The sequence below is a fragment of the Bactrocera oleae genome, chromosome X (assembly GCF_042242935.1).
Source record: "Bactrocera oleae isolate idBacOlea1 chromosome X, idBacOlea1, whole genome shotgun sequence".
NCBI classification, from domain to species: domain Eukaryota; kingdom Metazoa; phylum Arthropoda; class Insecta; order Diptera; family Tephritidae; genus Bactrocera; species Bactrocera oleae.
Window position 1 is genome coordinate 22,648,463 of NC_091541.1, and position 19,122 is coordinate 22,667,584.

At 37.6% G+C, this 19,122-nt stretch overlaps 2 protein-coding genes and 1 pseudogene across 6 annotated transcripts in view; 1 reads left to right on the forward strand and 2 right to left on the reverse strand.

Annotated features, from left to right (window-relative positions):
- Nucleotides 1–19,122, reverse strand: part of LOC106624584 (glutamate receptor ionotropic, kainate 2) — a 1,058,023-nt gene that overhangs the window by 409,016 nt on the left and 629,885 nt on the right. The gene's annotated exons all lie outside the window — the stretch shown is intronic.
- On the forward strand, nt 10,854–12,917 carry LOC138858052 (uncharacterized; annotated as a pseudogene).
- On the reverse strand, nt 14,681–18,700 carry LOC138858138 (uncharacterized). The gene has a single exon (XM_070112629.1). The coding sequence runs from the start codon at nt 16,172–16,174 to the stop codon at nt 14,960–14,962; it is 1,215 nt and encodes a 404-aa protein (XP_069968730.1). The 5' UTR covers nt 16,175–18,700; the 3' UTR covers nt 14,681–14,959.

Below are 19,122 nucleotides of genomic sequence, written 5' to 3' on the forward strand. Positions count from 1 at the left end.
ACAAATCCCCACAGGAAAAGTCTAACGGTGTGATATCACACGATCTTGGTGGCCAATGAACTGGCTCAAAACGAGAAATTATCTGCTGCACCGAATTGTTCTTATTGAAACTAAATGTCCCTGAGATCACGAGCTGCAATTTCAGGCATCAATAGTCTGTTTTCATGACGCGACAATGGTCGCCATTGGCGGTTACGTTCTCACCGGCATCCTTTTTGAAGAAATATGGAACGATGATTCCACCGGCTCACAAAAAACACCAAATCGTCGATTTTTCTGATTAAAATGACAGTTCTTGAATCTCTTTAGGTTGCTTTTAGTCCCAAATGTGGCAATTTTGCTTGTTTACATACCCATTGAGCAAGAAATGGGCCTCATCGCTGAACAAAAATTGGCTCGAAAACGTCGGATCGTCTTGTAACATTTCAAGAGCCAGTATAGCGAAGCGATGTCGCTTGGGAAAGTCAAGCGGCTTCAGTTCTTATACAAGCTGTATTTGATCCGCTTTCAATTTAAGATCCCGACGTAAAATGGGCCAAGTCGATCCATACATCAGTCCGAGTTGCTGCGAACGGCGCCGAATTGACTCTCCACGGTTCACTGCGTGCTGGGCGTGGTCTATTAGGTCGAATATTATCCAGTAATGAATGCTGGGTCTCAAGATGGGTGATGGTGTTGCGAATAGTACGTTTAGTAGGCCGATTATGTTGACCATAAGTTGAGCGAAGCGGACGAAGCACATTATTTAGGGCTATTGAAAAAGTACATCTACTTGGATCATCCATTATATACATAAATTAACGCATATTGAGTGCCTTTAAGCTTACCTTTGTGTTTTCTAACACAATTATTGCACAAACACGAAAAACTAAAACATAATTGAAGTATTTACTTGCTAATATTATCCAGCATAACTCCTTGTTCTTCGGCAAGCAAAAACAAGCAGGATTGCTTACAAAAAAACAGGTACATTGATCTCTTCTAAAAGCTCTCAATTGCATAAGAACTAAAATACTCGTACATACATACAATTCCATGTACAATATATTCTTTAATATCTAAACATACGGACATAAAAAGTATTGTTAAATTAAAAATGCGGTTTTTGATAAAAAAAAAATTAATCACAACGAAATATTAAAAATAAAATCCAAAATAACTCAGTTTATTTGAAAATAATTACTAATCAATTCAAGATACAGCTGCAGAACTAAACGCAAGAGATGTTGCTACAAAGCAAATAAAGAGCAAAGATATTTCTTCCACCAAATTCAGTTCTGAGAGTGACACATTAATACCATTTACAATATCTTGACAATTTTTGGACTCGTCTCCAATCGGCTCATGACGCCATAGTAGATTCCGACGATTCATATCTACCACAAATCATCGGCTTACGCAATATAAGAAAACTGCGTAGACCAGTACAAAGAAACAAAAGCTATGATTTCTGATAAATTAAAGCTAATAAATGCAATAGCACTTACTCCGAGAATAGAGCTGCCACAAATACAAAACCAAGGTGGATGCCTGCACTTCGAGTTGCCCATATGTGACACAGACATTTTTAATGCAGGTCATGAAGAATGACAGTCCTTCCGGGACATTTTTGAAGCCATGTACATCAACCATCTAAAATCATCAAGCGCGCAAAAGTATTATTGGTTTAGTTGCAACAGCAAATCCCGAAGTTTGCCAAGAAGCACCGCGCTGCTTAAAGGCATCAAAAACCCAAAAGCTACAAAGCGAAAACCAAAGTACTACTACCAAAATCCATTATTATACTCTCGCAACACGTTGTTACACAGTATAATAGTTTTGTACACCTTTTGTTTGTATCACATAAAACTAAGCGAGATAGATATATGTATGTACATTGATAAAAAAAGGAGGACGGTCTAGCAGATTGGTGTAATCGGACCACTGCTATATCACAAAAATTTGGATATAAAACTTAACATTTTTAAAAATGGTAAAAATTTCCCCACCCTCTAATAGGCTTAACGTACATATAATAACCAAATACGCTGAGATCAAATGTTTTACTACCTATATCTATATAAATGCACCAGAGACTTTTAGTTTGACAATCAGGATGATAGTACAGAGCTTAATCGAAGCCAGTGTCATGAGCGACGCACCGCCCACATTTAAGGGAAATCACATATCTCAGGACCAACTCTACTGATTCTAACCCAATGTGGTACATAATATTACCCTACATTCCAATAATACGGTACGTAAATGGCCGAAATCAGACTACAACTACGCCTACTTCCCATTAAACGCAATTTTAAATTCCATCAGATTCTTTCACTTGTTAGTATGCAAATCTAGCACCCATGAATCTGGAGAAAACTTTGCACGAGTAGTGCGCTTGAAGTGTATCATTTTATGATTGGCAAAATCGGACTACAACTACTCATGCCCCCAGATACCGAAGTTAACCACAGTTCCTGAAATGAAAAAAATATCAGTCAATCTGTGAGATATGTTATTCACATTCGGAGCAAACTCTTTCCTGATAACAGTATGCCTGTATGTCAAAAATAGTTTAAATCAGATGGTAGCTTTTCTTAGCAACAGTGTATATAATATAAATATTTTGGAGCTTCGGGTTTACTTGATGCCGCATATACCGGCCAATATGTGATTTATCTTAATAAAAATGAGAAATCGTGTTTAACTAATAACGGTTCACCTTTGTGACTAAAATGGTTAGAATCGGGAGAAAACTTGCCCTAGCCCAAATATGCATCCTGATATTTCCGAATTTTCAAACATCCGGTTGACTTTACTCCATATGATTGGTGATGGTAAGTGAGGTACCTTAATGAACCCAGGGAGCATTTTATAAGTATAATATGTGATATGTTAATAGTATGTAGTATTGCCAAAAATAGATGAAATCGCAGCAATACTACTATTTGAACTTACACGCCACCTTTTTTTCATTCACAGTGTGCAATAAAAAATTTATTTAAAACTGAACTGTGTGCTTATACGCTTTAACCTTTTTTGCACTTGAAGCAAAATTCATATATTTTCGAAAACGGAGCTCATAAAGTTTAAAATAGAAAAGGTTCAATTAATTTAAGCTTTTAGATTTTTCTCGAAAAAACGGTAACAAGAATTTGGCCGGTGAAGATGACTAGCGGAGAGTCGTGTTTACCATGTGTATCGATTCGATGACGTTGCGTAAGAGAGGCTTGGGGTCGCTCTTCATTCCCTTGTGCTTTTGCTGTTGCTACAACGCTTTGAACTCAGCGGAGCGGTGGGATGACGGTCTGGACTGTCGGCACCGCGAAAATGCTCCCTTCCTTTGGTTCCTCAGACGGTACCGTGGAGTGGCTGCTGACCGTTAATGTCGTATGGAGAGGCAGGACGTGGGTTGTCTGATTAGGCCGACTGCATGGCGCAGGTGGCCGCCTTTCGTGGCGCCTGGGGGTTTAATGCAAGACATTAGGGACAAACACTCCTAGTCACACCCTGACGTCGTGTGAGCAAGCCTCAAACAATTAAGGCAGTGTCCGGGCTACCTGCTGACGTTAAACCGGTTACATCGTTTGAATATGCTACAGTGTTGAAACCGGTGTGAGCGGAGACACTATTGTTATAGTTAACAGTTTAGTGGGAGAGGGAGATAATCGTCATGGATTGGGACAAAATTTTTAAGCTTTGGCGCCTTTTTTGGCGAGACTTTTCGAGCAGGACATTTATGTACCCTTCCTTCTATCGGCGGTTGAAGTCATGATGAAGAAGTTTAGTTCTAGGTAGTGCTAGGTATGTAGTATTAGTAAGCAGCACAAAATGGAGGTATAATGTTGTAAGTAATTTTTCTAGTATGATTATGGGTTGGCGTTCATTATATGTCAGGCTGGAGTTGGCAAGTCAACCATTCGCACGAAACAGTTCTTTTGTGTCCAGATATGTTTTTAGTACTAAGAGTGGGTCCTTTTTATCAATCCGTTGGTCAAGCCGCAAAAGTAAATGTGCCCTGAACGAAATTTTTTGTCATTATGAATGTTTTATGGTGTCATGAATTATAATTCGTGTTTTCTTCCAACTCCCGAATTATCCTTAATTGTGAATTGAGGTATTCATTTGTGATTTCACAAACTCGAGTTGTCATCGTCCAACCGAAAATAGTATTTTGTGCCAAAAATTTTCTCAACATCTTCACATATTATCTGTGGTATGATATGGGTTTCTAATGTAATATGTATTTGGTTGGGGGTGTTGCAGTTAGGTTTTGAGACCTTTTGCAAATGCTTGCTATTTATGTGATAACTTGGAAGCATATTTGTTAATTGCGGTAAGACTATATCTACTGCTTGAATTCTCTTATCAGCCTGAGGGGAAAGTAGGATTATAGGGCCAATTTTATTAGCGTTTTGAACTACTCTTCCACGCATTCCTGTAACTGGTTTTTTGTTGGCAGCCTATGTTATCCCTTAGACGCTATAAATGATCGTTGTGATCTTTGGTCTATTAATGCTCTAAGTTTGAACAGTTCTTCTCGGTGCTCGATGGAGATGACTGCTGTGGGTGGTAGTACTCTACTGTGATTTTCGCTGTTTAGCGTTTGAGTTTTTAATGCCTTTAAGCAGCATGGTGCTTCTTGGCAATTTTAGGGATTTCGCACTTCGGGATTTTCTGTTGAAACTAAACCCGGGGCTATTTTCATATATGCGCTGTTTGGGAGTAAGGAAATGGAATATGCAATGATGTCGTTTATGACAGTAAACACAACTTTCGCACTCTTTAAGGTTATCGCATGTGACAGGCAGTTTGTAGAAAGTCTTTTTGTTTTTACAAAATTGTTTCGATCGATAATATTCAATTTCATGAATCTATAGCAAGATTTAAGCTTATGCCCCCCTGTACATAATTCGCATGACGTATGTTTGTACTGTTCGGATGTGAATGTTTGACTTTTGAAGAAGCTTCTATTTAAATTGTTGTTCCTAATGGCTAGGGGTCTGTGGGTATTGTTATGATTATTGTTTTGTTTACCCTCTCTGCGTTTCGTAGTTAGGAAATCTTTCATTTGTTTCCACGTGGGGCATTTTCTTCGTGATGAAAGCGATCGCTCCCATGTAAGTAATGATTTTTCTGCTGATGCGGCGATGCATATCTTTACCAGTATAGGGTCCTAGCTGTCTTTGGGAATATTCTGTGTCGATAAAACCGACAAGCAATTTAAAAAAGGTTTTGAAAATGGATTGAAATTTGATAATTTCTTCACTTGTTTCATTTTAAATTTTTTTATTAATCGACCCATATTCTTTCGCTTTCGTATCTTGGTTTAAGAGCTTCCCAAGACAAATTGAGTGCCATTTAGTGCCAATTGTTTTACTGTTACGCCAACTAGACCTTTTGTTTTCTGTCGGAGATGATTAAATTTTAGTGCATTTGATAATTTTGGGTTGTTTATATAAACGTCTGTAAATATGTCCCAGAAGGACGGTCATTGTTAATAACCTCCATGAAATATTTTTGTGTCACATGCGGGCACCTTGAGATGGATGCCTGAACTTGCCTCTCGACTTTTTATTTGTAGCAGCTCCACTCGTTGATATGGAATAGGTGCAATTGCTTTACTTAATTTTAAATGGTCGCAAATCATTGCTTTTGTTTCTGCTAACTGGCCTAAACAGTTTTCGTATTTGGCGAAAACCGATGATTTGAAATTTTCCGGTAAATCTGAGTCGTCAGATTCTACGATTGTCCTGAATCGGTGAAGATGAAAATCGAAAGTTTCTCAGTGTAAACTGATGAAATTTCAAAACTATTCTCGGTTGTATGTAGTTGTATGTGTTTGTGTGTATGTGTGAGAGACGACTGTTTGGAGTAACTAGAAAACAATTTTATTGGTCGTATAGGGCTGGGGCAAGTTTTTACTCGATTTATCCATTTTAAGCACAAATAAGTACTGTTATTAGAAAAATACGCTCTCTCAATTTCATTAAAATAGCTCACATATTTGCCGATATATGGGTATGAAGTCACCCGAAATTCAAAAATTTCTATATTAGGTATATAAGCTAAGGGAATTATTGATTCAATCCACCTGACATACCGGCCTGCTATTATCAGAAAGGAATTCTCTCCGAATTTCTAAAATATATCACAGATTGACTGATATTTTTGATAAAAATTTCGCAATAGGAACTGGAGTTCACAAATAAGTTACATGAAGGATTAAGTAGTTTTAGTCCGATTTGAATAAATTTTGGTCACAAGCTGGCACACTTTAAAAGTAGTATTCATGTTTGACCCTGATACATTAATTGTTGTTTGATTTGTATACTGAAAAGGGGAAAAATCAAATGAAATTGAAAATTGTGTTACATGGGAAGTAGGCGGGGTTTTTGTCCGATTTCGCACTGTATTGTAAGAATGTCAGGGTAATGTTACTTACGTGGAATCTGGATGAAATGAGCCGACTAGGCCCCGAGATGTTGGCTTTCACCTTAAACTGGGCGGTGCAATGCCTCCTACAAAGTCCTTCCCTACCATCTTGGGTTTAAAATTTTATGTCTCTTTCGAATTTATTTATAGAATCATCGCACTTTTAGTAGTTTTTAACAAAACTGTTATATGGGTACTTGATTTGCAAAACGTCAACCAAAAGATCGGAATTATTGATATTAGGGATATGAGATTAAGGCCAGGGTCCACTTTGGATTAACGAAAATTATATGTAGTAAAATATAATTTCACATATTACTCAGCATTATACTAAAGTATATCTAATATGATACGTTCAGTTAATTTTGCTAAGATATCAAACATATTGACCGATATTCACGGTGTAAGGTCAACCTGTATAATCGATCACCTATTGTCGCCACTTAACCTTCAGAAAAAAGTGATGTCGCAAAGTTGGTTTTTTTAAAAAATGTATAAATTCGGTTCATTACACGGTGGTACAACGACAACGCTGTGTTGACGGTTTGAAATCCAAAAGAAAAAGTAAAGGATTTAGCCCTTGGGTAGCTCGTTTTGATAGTTGAGAAGTGTAGAGTTGTGGTGTGTATGTGTGGGTGGTCTACGTGGTGTGTGATGTCTGCATGGGTGGTGTATGTTAGTGTGTCTTCTAGTGGATTGTGCTGCTGTGGTGTATTGGCGAACAGTGGCGTGCGTTGGGGAGGAGGCGTAACTCATCTAGCCATCTCGACCCCCCTAGGTGAATACTAGCCTACCAGTCGCTGTAGTTGGGCGACAACGCTGCTGAGATCAGTGGAGCGGCTGTATGATGCCCTGGGCTACCGACGCCCAGTTATTTCCTTATTTCGCCTCGGTCTGGATGGAAGAAAAGCTGCTGACTTTCGGTGGCGACCCGGACGGCTGGTCTGCTGTGATCTGCTCGCGGCACATCTGTTTTGGCAAGTTGTCGTTCGACGACCCGTTTTGGGGTTTTGGGGCCGACCTAACAGTTGACGGTGATGCTGTTGCCATGTTCAAATCCATATGAATGAAGAACTTATTAGGACTATATTGTGTCGAACGCTGATAGTAGAACAAAATCGAATCGACGATAAATTGTCATAAGCCAATTCGTATTTTCCAGAATGTTCTAGAAGCGAACTTTCATTAAAGATTTACTTTATAAAGGTTGCCGGATTGTGCAGAAAACACAGCTCTAGTGTTGTCGTGTTAAGAGCAATTGAGACATAAGCAATAAGTTGTAAGCTCGAATAACGAACAATAAGTGTTAAGTTGGTGGAATTAAAAATCAGGATAAATATAACCATTAAATTGGGACTTTTATTTAACAATTCAGTGACCTCAAGAGTGAGGTTCAAGGTAGACGATTTATCGATAAATCCGTTACAATATGCTACATTTGTTGCATGTAAATTTACATATGAGATTGTGCCACGTTATGGGGCAGAAAAGGGGCGTCATGTGGATCGACCAGTGCGGTTAGGCCTGTTCGTATTTTCAACGGTTTTTGTTATTTCCGGGTTTATCGGTCTGTTATTCAATTGATTTATTTGCGTTACGGGAGTATTGGCGGTCTATTCAATATTTGCGGTTTCGTTAATATATGCGGTTGGCAGAAAACATAATTTCACGAGCGGTCTTGGTAGTGTTCCGCTTTGAGTACGGAGATCAACCACTCGTATATGACCGTCGGCCAACATTCTGTGGTGAAAGACAATCATCATGTATGAAGACACCGTCTCCAAGCTTTGGTGCCTTTTCGGAATCTTTCCATCGTTACCTTTTATGAAGGTCCTTTATATACTCTTCCTTCCATCGGCGGCTGAAATCATGATGGAGAATTTTTATTCCCTCCCATCGATTTAAGAAGGATAGCGACTGATAGTGTTGTGAGTGGCCGTGAATTAAGAACGGCTTCAATTCAAATTAATAATGTTGCGAATTCTTCATAGTTGAACATGGCTCCAATGAAGGTTTTGAAGTTATCGCTCATAAGTTTTGAGGGGAAGCCGCGTCGTCCGACAAAGCGGGCAAAGGTCGCGAGAAAAGATTCGTTTGTCAGATTCGTACATAGCTCGAGGTGCACTGCTTCTGTCATAAAACAGATAAAGACAGCCACATAGCCTTTCGTTATGATGGGAAACCTTAGCACAGATGCCTTCATCTGAACAGGCCCAGCAAAGACGATACCTGTAATTTTGAAAGGCAGAGCGAAGTTGCAGCGTTCCGGAGTAATAGTGCAGATCTTGCATATGAGAATGCATTTTTTATTTGGGGCTTAAGTCGGTAAATATAGAACCATTCGCAGGAAGCAGACCTTTCGTGTCTAGGAATGGCGTAAGAACTGAGAGTGAACTCCTTTTGTCAGTGGGTTTTGATTGACTTAATAGTGTTATGTGCGGTCGAAGTAGCGCATTTGAGTTGATGCGAATAGAGTGACCTATGCCATTTGTAATTCTAGGTGCGTCAATGTATCGCATTGGGGGTATTCTAGGGGAACTCCCTTAGCTTTAGTTTTAAGTTGCTCTATGAATTTTAAAATATAGGGGACTACTCCGAGGGCTCGGAAGAACGAAGAAAATCGCTCAAGGATGTCAGTATCCTCCACTGCTGTGTGAAAGGAGTCGATTTTTCGACGTTCTGGGGTTATTATATTGCGCATGGGTGATTGTGGCCAAGAATCGGGAGATTCTGTTGCTATCCTACTAGAGAATCGTGGTGTAAGGTGCAGATCGGCAGGATTGTCAGCACTGGCTACGTGTCGCCAAGTGGCTGATCCCACTAGTTCATGTAATTGAGACGTACGATTAGAATTGTACGTCTTCCATGTATGTGATGATTTTTCCAACCAGGCTAGAATAGTTTCAGAATCGGACCAGAGATACACTCTATATTTCTTCATGTTTAAATGGATCTGACCCAGGGAAGCTAGTATTGCGAGTGGTAGCGCACCACAGAGCTCAAGTCGAGGTAGACTTAGCGTTTTTAAAGGAGCCACCTTTGCTTTTGCTACTAATAAATGGTACGATATGCCTTCTCAGAGGCGTCACAGAAGCCGTGTAATTCGCATTTGTGTCCGGGGAAATAGTTTACCAATCGTGTGAGTTTTATCTGGGAAATGTCTTCCAGATTGTTTGTGAACTTTCTAAGCGAAGAGCTTTCATTTGTTCCTCCGGGTCGGTTCCGTCTATCCAAAATTCTTGCATCAGGATTTTCGATATTGCATCATAATTTGCGAAAGCCATCCTGCGGAGTGGAAAAGTTTTGCCACAGGGGATAAAGTTTGGGGCTTTGTTATGGCGGATAATGCTGATATTCACTCTGTAGTGTATGAAAACTGGTCAGATATCGCATTCCATTGGATTTCCAGAGTTTTTGTTGTACTTTCATTTTCGAATTTAAAAAAATTAGTGTTCAACAAATTTTCTTCTGTTATATTGTTTACTATATTTAAGTGATTTTCGGTAATTTTTTTTAAAGGAAACCCTGTGGTTTTGAGGGCTGATATAACCGGTGATAATGATAGAAGACTGTGACTTCCAGACGGGATATTGTCTACACGCGTTTGAGTTTTTAACACTTCTGTTGCCAGAGGAAATTCTGACTTTGTGTTTTCTGCCAATTTGTGGAGTGTTCGAATCACTAAATATGGATCACAGGTGATGCCAAAGGTAACTGTTTTTAACTGATAGTTACGTAGTGGACTATTGGGGGATTGTCGGAAAAAAATTGAAACAGGAAATTTTGGTCGTCTTTATGCATGACTGTTTGTCGATAAATTTTTTCAACGTCCCCATTTCAAACGTATTTGAATATACGCCAATTTAACATGGGGAGCATTAAATCTGGTTAGAGTGTAGGTCCCGCAAATAGAATATCGTTTTGGAAATTTCCTGAACTAGTGGATCTTGACGCATTGGAGAAAATTTTTACTTTTGTTGTTGTTTTAATCTAGCTTTAATACTGTGTGATGAGCAAACAAATGAGTGGTATTTGCCGTTAATGATTTTTTCGCCTGCGCTTACTTCCTCCATGTGGTCTAAAGAGTTACATACAGTTAGAATTTTCAAAAAATTGGTTTTTTTTAATATGACATTTTCTTAATGTACACATATTTAAGAATACACACCAAAATTTCATATCGTTCCGGTGAATATTTTCGAAGTAACACGCAAATTCGAAAAGGCCTTTCAGATTGCTTGGAAGTACAAGGCCGGAACGGCAGCGACTACCTGATCGCTGTCTCTTTTAGTCACCTGTCTATTGTCAATGCTCCCTTCTATTGTATTTAGATATGTAAATCAACAGTGTGATTGTTTTTTTTTTATATCTGAAATGTAAACTTTTATTTTTCGAACCTTAAACTGGAAAATATTTAAGAGTGGTAGTCAGTAAACGAAGCTAAGCCAAACAGTAAACTTGTGAGTTCGTTTTAATTTTTTGTGTAATTTTTCGGGGAAATGAACTATTCCAGAAAAATGAGAAAATCTCTAAACATACGTAAGTCGAGAACAAAAAAGCGCAAAAATGTTTTAAATCCAAAAACAGCTGAAACGGATAAAAGCAGTTTCAGTGCCTCAGCGAAAAAATTTTAAGAACAATAGGAAATCTCAGTTACACGTGATCCGTCTGTTGAGTATCGCATTTCAAATGTTATAACAGTATTTTCAGCAATTTCTGAATATGTTAAATGTAAGACCTGTGACGGAAATGTAAAGTTTCAAACTTCTGAACGAGGACTTGGTTTTAAAATTTTTTTGCTGTTTGATAAGTATGCAGATCGTAACATAATTTCTAGTTCTTTTGGGGCGCACTTTTATGAAATAAATCGACAATTTTTATTTGTCATGAGAGTCCTAGGATTAGTGTTAAAATGTGCAGCCAAACTTTATGGATTAATAGACATGCGAGCTTTATATCACAGCCCACATTTGATAATAAATAATATTCACTCCAGTGTAAAAACAGCAACCGAAATATTTAACTTCCGAACACTAAGGTGATGAACATTCGACAGAATTAACTGTATCTGGCGATGGCACATAGAAAAAGCGAGGGTATACTTAATTGCACGGTGTGACGTCATTAATCGGATACTATTCTGGTAAAATCATAGATATTGTTGTAAAAGGTGCCTACTGCAAACTGTGTGAAACTTGGAAGAAGAAACTCGATACCGAAGAATATAATGAATGGCATTCAGAACTTGAAAATACTTACACTGCAACTCATGCTGGTTCTTCTGGGCAAATTGAAGTTGATTCAGTCGCCGAAATGTTCCAACATTCATTGAAAAATCTTGGAGTTATGTACAAAAATTACATCGGAGACGGTGACTCCATAACGTACTCGGGAATTTTAAAAGCTGCTATGGTGATCAAGACGTTGTAAAGAAAGAATGTATTGGACACGTACATAAACAAATGAGCACACGACTCAGAGATTGTGTCAAAAAAATGTTGAAACAGTTGAAAACAAAAAAGGAAAAAACTCTCGGTGGAAAGGGAAAACTTACTGGAATGTTGATCGATAAGTTGACAGTTTATTATGGCTTAGCAATAAGGAAAAATTGTGATTCCGTTAAAAAAAATGTATTATATAACCTCAGCACGACAAGTGCCTGGATGGACCAGACTCATGGTGCAGCTGGCAGAGGGCTGCCAAAAGATGATGCTGAGGCTATAGGTCCGATTTTTACAGATCTCAGCAATGAAAATTTATAAGAAAGATGTGTTGATGGGTTTTGCCAAAACAACAACGAGAGCTACAATCAACTAATTTGGAAAATCTTTCCAAAAATTGTGTGCCGGCATATTTTATGAAGGAATGGCATCACTATTGTATTATATGAAGTACACTTGGGCCTAATGTGCATTCATATGCCGAAGATGAGCAGCGCGTGAACATTTCCGTTCGCAGAGCGCGTGAAAGGTCCCGGGATGGAAGAATTACTTGCAGAGAACATCAGCTCTAGTTATTAGAAGCTACCGAATCGGCAGAGGGTCTTTTATATAGGCCTGGAATAGACAACTCCATGTCGTTTTTTTTATCAAATGTAAAGTGTATTTCTGTAAAACTTTAAACGTTTTTCTAAGAATGGTGTTTTCAACATTACTCAAAACCGGCTAAACCGATTAGTCTAAACTTTTAACACGAGCTTCTCAAATATATTTTTTAGTAATTAATCGAAGATGTTTTCTCTCCGATAAATGTTGTTGCTTTTATAAACAATTTATGGCCAAAATTTCGGGGAAAAATCGATTTCTTTTTCAGAAACCGCCATTTTGTTAAAAAATTGTATTTTGTTTATGCCTTCGATTAGTTACTAGATTTAACATTAATTTATTGAAATCTGTTTAGTTTTTTAATTTCAGATGATCCAGTTCAGAGATATAGTGGTCACCGCAAAATGTCTTTTTTGAGAGGAATATTTTTCTAGTACTAAGTCCTAAAATATAGTTAAAAAATAGCAAAATATGTGTATAAATTTTTGAATCAATAAATTTGAAAGTTTTCTCAGAAAAACTTCTAAAAAATTAAATTGTTGCGGCCTTCTAACTGTATATAAGCGCCAAAACGGAGTCATTCTTCTAACACGCCAACGTATTCTGGTTGAAGCTCATTATTTTAAATAAGTTTTTTTCCATTCTTAAAAACTGCTGTATTGCAGAGGTTCTATAGTGACCTAAGGCGAGCTTGTGAGAAAATTGTTGTTTTAGTGGTAGTCGTACGACGTACTGACCATAATTTCATCTAGTAGTTGTGGCTTTGTAAAAGTCTTCAGGAGAGAGTTCTTCTAATTTTCAAAATTTCTTTAATTGTGAATTGAGGTACTAATTTGAGATTACCTCAACTTGAGTTCATATGGTGGTAGCTGGTTCCGTAACTAGACCACTTAGGATCCAACCAAAAGTTGTATTTTGTGACAGAAGTACGTTTGAAATTTTCTCAGTACGTTCGAGTATTATCTGTGGTATGAGGTCGCTGCCTAATAGAAAATCTATTTGAGCGGGATAGTTTGGAAGCATATTTGGTAGTTGCGGTAAGACAATAGCTTCTGGTTGAGTGCGTTTATCCGCTTTGAGGGAAATTAGGGTAATGTGGCAGATTTGTTTGGAGTTTTGGACTATTCTTCCGCTTATTTCCGTGATTTCAGAATTGGCTAGTTTTGTTGGCAGTTGTAGCCTATTTTGTGTCTTAGACGCTATAAGTGATCGGCGTGATCCGTGGTCTATTATTTCTCTAAGTTTGAACAGTTCTCCTCGGTGCTCGATGGAGACGACTGCTGTGCGCAGTAGTATTCTACTGTGATTTTCGCTGTGTAGCGTTTGAGTTTTTAATGCCTTTGAGCAGCATGGTGCTTCTTGGCAATTTTCAAGACTTCGCACTATGGGATTTTCTGTTGAAACTAAACCCGTGACTCTTTTCATATTTGCGCTGTTTGTGGGTAAAGAATTGGAAAATGGAATAATGTCGTTTATGACAGTAATCGCAATTGAATTTGCTCTCGCACTCTGGAGGTGTATGCACATTTGACAGGCAGTTTTTAGAAAGTCGTTTTGGTTTTACAAAATTGTTTCGATCGATAATATTCAATTTCTTGAATCTATCGCAAGATTTAAGCTTGGGGTCTGTGGGTATTGTTATGGTTATTGTTTTGTCTATGGGGAATTTTCTTCGTGATGAAAGCGATCGCTCCCATGTAAATAATGATTTTTCTACTGATGCGGCGGTGCATATGTTTACCAGTATAGGGTCCTAGCTGTCTGTGGGAATATTCTGTGTCGATAAAATCGACAAGCAATTTAAAACAGTGGATTGAAATTTGATAATTTCTTCACTTGTTTCATTTTAAATTTTGGAGAAGTTCATTAATATCCTTATTTGTTTTTTGTCGACCCATATTCTTACGTTTTCGTATCTTGGTTTAAAAGCTTCCCAAGCCAAATTGAAATTATCTCCATTTAGTGCAAATTGTTTTACTGTTACGCCAGCTAGACCTTTTGTTTTTTTTGTGCATTTGATAATTTTGGGTTGTTTATGTAAACGGATGTAAACATGTCCCGGAAGGACGGCCATTGTTAATAACATGCATGAAATATGTTTGTGTCACATACGGGCACCTTGCGATGGATGCCTGAACTTGCCTCTTGACTTTGATTTTGTAGCAGCGCTACTCGTTGATATGGAATAGGTGGAATTGCTTTAATTAATTTTAAATCTTCAGAAATTTTTTTTATTTTAATTTTATTTTATTAAAGGAAATACAATTATAAATAATTATACTACCTATAAAATATAACAGCACTAGCGACAAGGCCTTCAGCAGTGGGCTTAATTTTACTTGTACTTTTTGGTATGAGATTTTACTTATGAATATGTATGTACAAGTATATAGTAATACTTATGGTTATACTTAAATACTAATGTCTATGCTTTTGCTTAGAATTAAGAGGCAATATATGTTAGTATAGGAAAATTGTGGTCAAATTTTATTATGGTGGTTTTAGATGAGATGCTTTAGTTGGGCTCTGGAGATGAAGTTATAGATTTCTTTTATGTTGGCAGTTGACGGTTCTTTGAGGAGTTTCGAAGGAGAAGACTCGACATAGTCCCGTCTTATATGACGAAAGGTAGGACATATGTTCAGTATGTGTTCTACAGAATTTGTTGGACTGTTGCATAGCCGGCAGCCAGGCGTTATGTTGCGGTCCAGAATATGTTGGTGCGTTAAGATGGTATGTCCTAAACGGAGTCGTGTAAAAATTTGTATCTCCGGGATGCTGCATGTAGAGGGGTATACTGCTTTTCTTAGTTCGGGGTTAACGAGCCGGTAACGGTTGTCGTAAGTATACCATTCCGCTTTAGCTTTAAGCTTTGAGAAATTTACAACAAATCGCAAAATGTCGTTGCTTCCATTAGTTCTCACGTAAATACATGGACTAAGAGTGGCGTTTTTTGCTTCCTTATCAGCGAGTTCGTTGCCTGGAATGCCACAGTGTCCTGGAATCCACATTATTTTAATTTTATTTCGGCTATCAATCAATTTGTCCCGAATTTCACTGATTAGAGGGCTGCTGTTGGATGTATTTCGAATAGCTGTGACTGTTGCAAGGCTGTCGGTACAGATAACATATTTACCTTTGGAAGACGTGATCCATTGGATAGCTTCTTTTATTGCGTATGCTTCTGCGGTAAAAACAGAAGATGGTGACAAAAGTAATCCATATTTAATGATTTCCGAGTTCTCGGAAACCACTGCATATGCGGTGTTGTGGGGATTTTTTGACCCATCGGTGTAAATAAATTTCCATCCTTCTGAATAGAGATCTGTCTGGCGCTGCATAAACTCTTGTTTATACACCTCGTAGTTAGTAGAGGCTTTGTTCCAGGTCATCAGTTTATCTTCTATAACAGAAGAGTCTAGAGCCCACGGAGGATGTTTGCTAATCTTCGAACGTTTGGGTGAAAGGTGAATATCAAGTTCATCAACGTACTTTAGAATTAGGTGTATTGTTGATGGGAACTTGGATGTTCGTTTTTTACGGGTGGCCGAACGTATGTCGTTGAGCAAATTCGGGTTAGAGCCTAGATATACCTTTGGAATCAGTCGTAATGTGTTAATCTCCAATCTTTCGTTAATGTGTGGCATTCCGGATTCAGCGAGAATGCTTTTGATGCTGGAAGTTGGGAATGCCCTAAAACTACGTCTTACTGCCATGTGATAAGGCGCATAGAGTTTCTTTAGCTCGCTGCCGGCGTGATATCCGTATATTGGTAGTCCATAATCGATAATTGAGAGTAGTAAAGATCTCACGATATTGATAATTTCGTAGGATGAACAAAAGAATGTCTTGAAGCTAAAAACTTTATTATATTTAACCTATCGAACAGTTTTTTTCTTATATATAAACAATGTTTTTTGAACTTAAACTTAAAGTCAAAAATTAATCCTAAAATTTTAATTTCATTTACAGTAGGTATTTTTATGTTATTAAAAGAGAAAGTAATATTATCACATTTTCTTTTACGACACATATGTAAGATATTGCATTTATCTAAGGATAACTTAGCCCCGGATGTGAGCGACCAGTTAGATATATTATTAAGTATTTCCGTAAAAGTTAATTTGACGTTATTCAGATCCAGTTGTTTGAAAATATCAGAATGTCGTCTGCATACATACAGTAGTAGACTGGGAAATTGGATAGTATCTCGCTGATTTCATTAAATACAATTATAAATATGACCGGAGACAAAGGGGAACCTTGAGGAACTCCATTTTCTAAAGGCAAACAGTGAGAAAAATGATTATGAACTTTAACCCGAAATCTTCGATTTGTTAAAAAATTTTTAAGTAGGTTGCAACATTTTGGTCCCAATTTCCATTTTGCTAATTGTTGTAGAACTTTATGCAGTCCGATACGGTCATACGCTTTTTCAAAGTCTAAGCTAAGGCAGATAACGTGCCCCTTGTTCGAGATAATTTTGGAAGAATGGTGCTCAAAGTGTACAAGGGCATCCATTGTACCTTGATTTTTTCTGAATGCGACTTGGTTGTGAGTGATTAGTATACTCTTCTCTGCGTACCACATTAAACGTTTGGAGATTATTTTCTCCAGAACTTTTCCTAAACAAGAGAGCAGCGAAATAGGCCTATAGCTTGTGAGTTCTGATGAAGATTTTCCAGGTTTCGGTATTGGGACGATTTCAGCGATTTTCCAACTTTGGGGGTATATACCGTTTGAAAGTATTTTATTGTAAAGATTTACTATCCTTTTTTTAACGTCATGTGGGATGTGTCTTAACATGTCATAGGTAATCCTGTCGATACCTGGTGTTTTACCTCTGGAGTTTAAAAGTGCGACGTCAAACTCATCAGTGGAAATATTAGATTCTAAACTTAGCGCTGGATTACTAAGATTTCCGCTAGGTAAAAGTTTATGGCCTAAAGATTTTTGTTTTTCAGCTGCGAACTGTTTTGTGAAAGTAGAGTCACTTGAATAAGAGCTCCAGAACGTGGCGAACTCGTTCGCTATAATAATTGGGTCGTTAGTTAATCCAGATTGGGTGTTTAAGTAAGTGATTGTAATAGGTTTTTTCACGCCAGACAGGCGTCTTATGTCACGCCAAATAAGTTGAGGAGAGGTTTTGGTGTTAATATTTTCAGTAAATTCCTCCAGACATATTTTCTTAGCCTTTTTGGTTTGTCGTTTAAAGATAGCATTGTCGCGTTTATATGTTAAGAGATCAAGAAGGTTGCGTGTTTTTTTATATTTATACCAACTTTTGCGTTTTTGTGTTCGAGGGATTTCTAGTTCACTATTCCACCATGGTTTATATCGGTGTTGATATGTATTCTTGGTTTGAGGGATGGTGTGGTGTGCTGACGAACATATTATTTTTCTTACCACTGCGGCCTCTTGATTAATATTACTTGAAACAATGAATTTACTAGATATTTTGATGAGCAGAGATCTTTGTATTTCTCCCAATTGGCTTTATGTGTAAGAAAAATTGGTTTAAACTTTTTCGTGGACATGTCTGGGTGAAATCCGATTTCTATCATCAATGGGAAATGATCACTACCATGGAGGTCCCTAAGGACCTTCCAAGAACATAACGGAAAGATATTGGAGGAACATGTCGTGACATCTACATGAGTGAACGATTGATGGGTGGAGAAGTGTGTAGGACTACCATCGTTTAAAACTATGAGGTTGCTGCTTAATAAGACGTCTTCAATCTTTGTACCTCTATCGTTTGATAGAGGAGAACCCCAGATCGGGCTCCATGAGTTGAAATCACCCATCCAAAGAATAGGATTTTGCGTTTTATTTAAAATATTTAAGATATCTGAGCAAGAGAAACTTTGCTTGGGAGGGATGTAGGTATTGATTATTGTTAGTTTTGGATTAAATAATATCTCAATCGCAATAGTGAGTAAGGTGATATTGGTAAAAACAATTTTATGAGGTATGTCTTCTTTTACCAAAATTGCAACACCTTGTTTGCTGTATTGGTATTGAGGGCTATTAAGGAAATAACCATTATAGCCATATGGAGGTTTAGGGTCGAAATTATGGCGTATATGTGTTTCTTGTAAACATAACACTGAAGGTTTCAGGTCTTTAATTAGTAGCTGCAATTCGTGATAATTATTGAAATATCCGTGGATATTCCATTGCAAAATTGAAATAATTAAGAATTAAGAGAATTGTGGGAGAATTATGTTATTATATTATATATGTGTATATATGATTAGTGTTGTGGGGCTAGGTTTTCTATAGATAATGAAGTTTGGTTGTTGGAGTGGGAAGAAGGACTGGTGAAAGAAGAATTGTGTGAATCATTTGGATTAGAATTTTGTGCTTTTTCGATGCTGATATGTTGTGGGTTGTTATTGTAGGCAAGTCTATAAGAAGTATTATTGTTTTCGGTTGCATTGTTGTTTTGGGAAGGAATTTCATTGTTTTCTTGTGCAGGTAGAATGTTTTGGTAATCGATTATTCGTTGTGATAAAAATTCGTATAGTTCGTTATCACTGTTTGGGATTTGTGGAAAGGAGGTGATGTTCGATGTTAGATTTTGTTGTTGATCAGAAGTATGCTCAAAACTGGTTTTTCCGCTTACGTTTTTTGTAGTTTGCTTTGGAATATGTTTTTGGTT

Bases quoted from the DNA above. Each gene is read 5' to 3' on its own strand.
- LOC138858138 (XM_070112629.1), bottom strand. From the start codon at position 16,174: ATGGCAGTAAGACGTAGTTTTAGGGCATTCCCAACTTCCAGCATCAAA.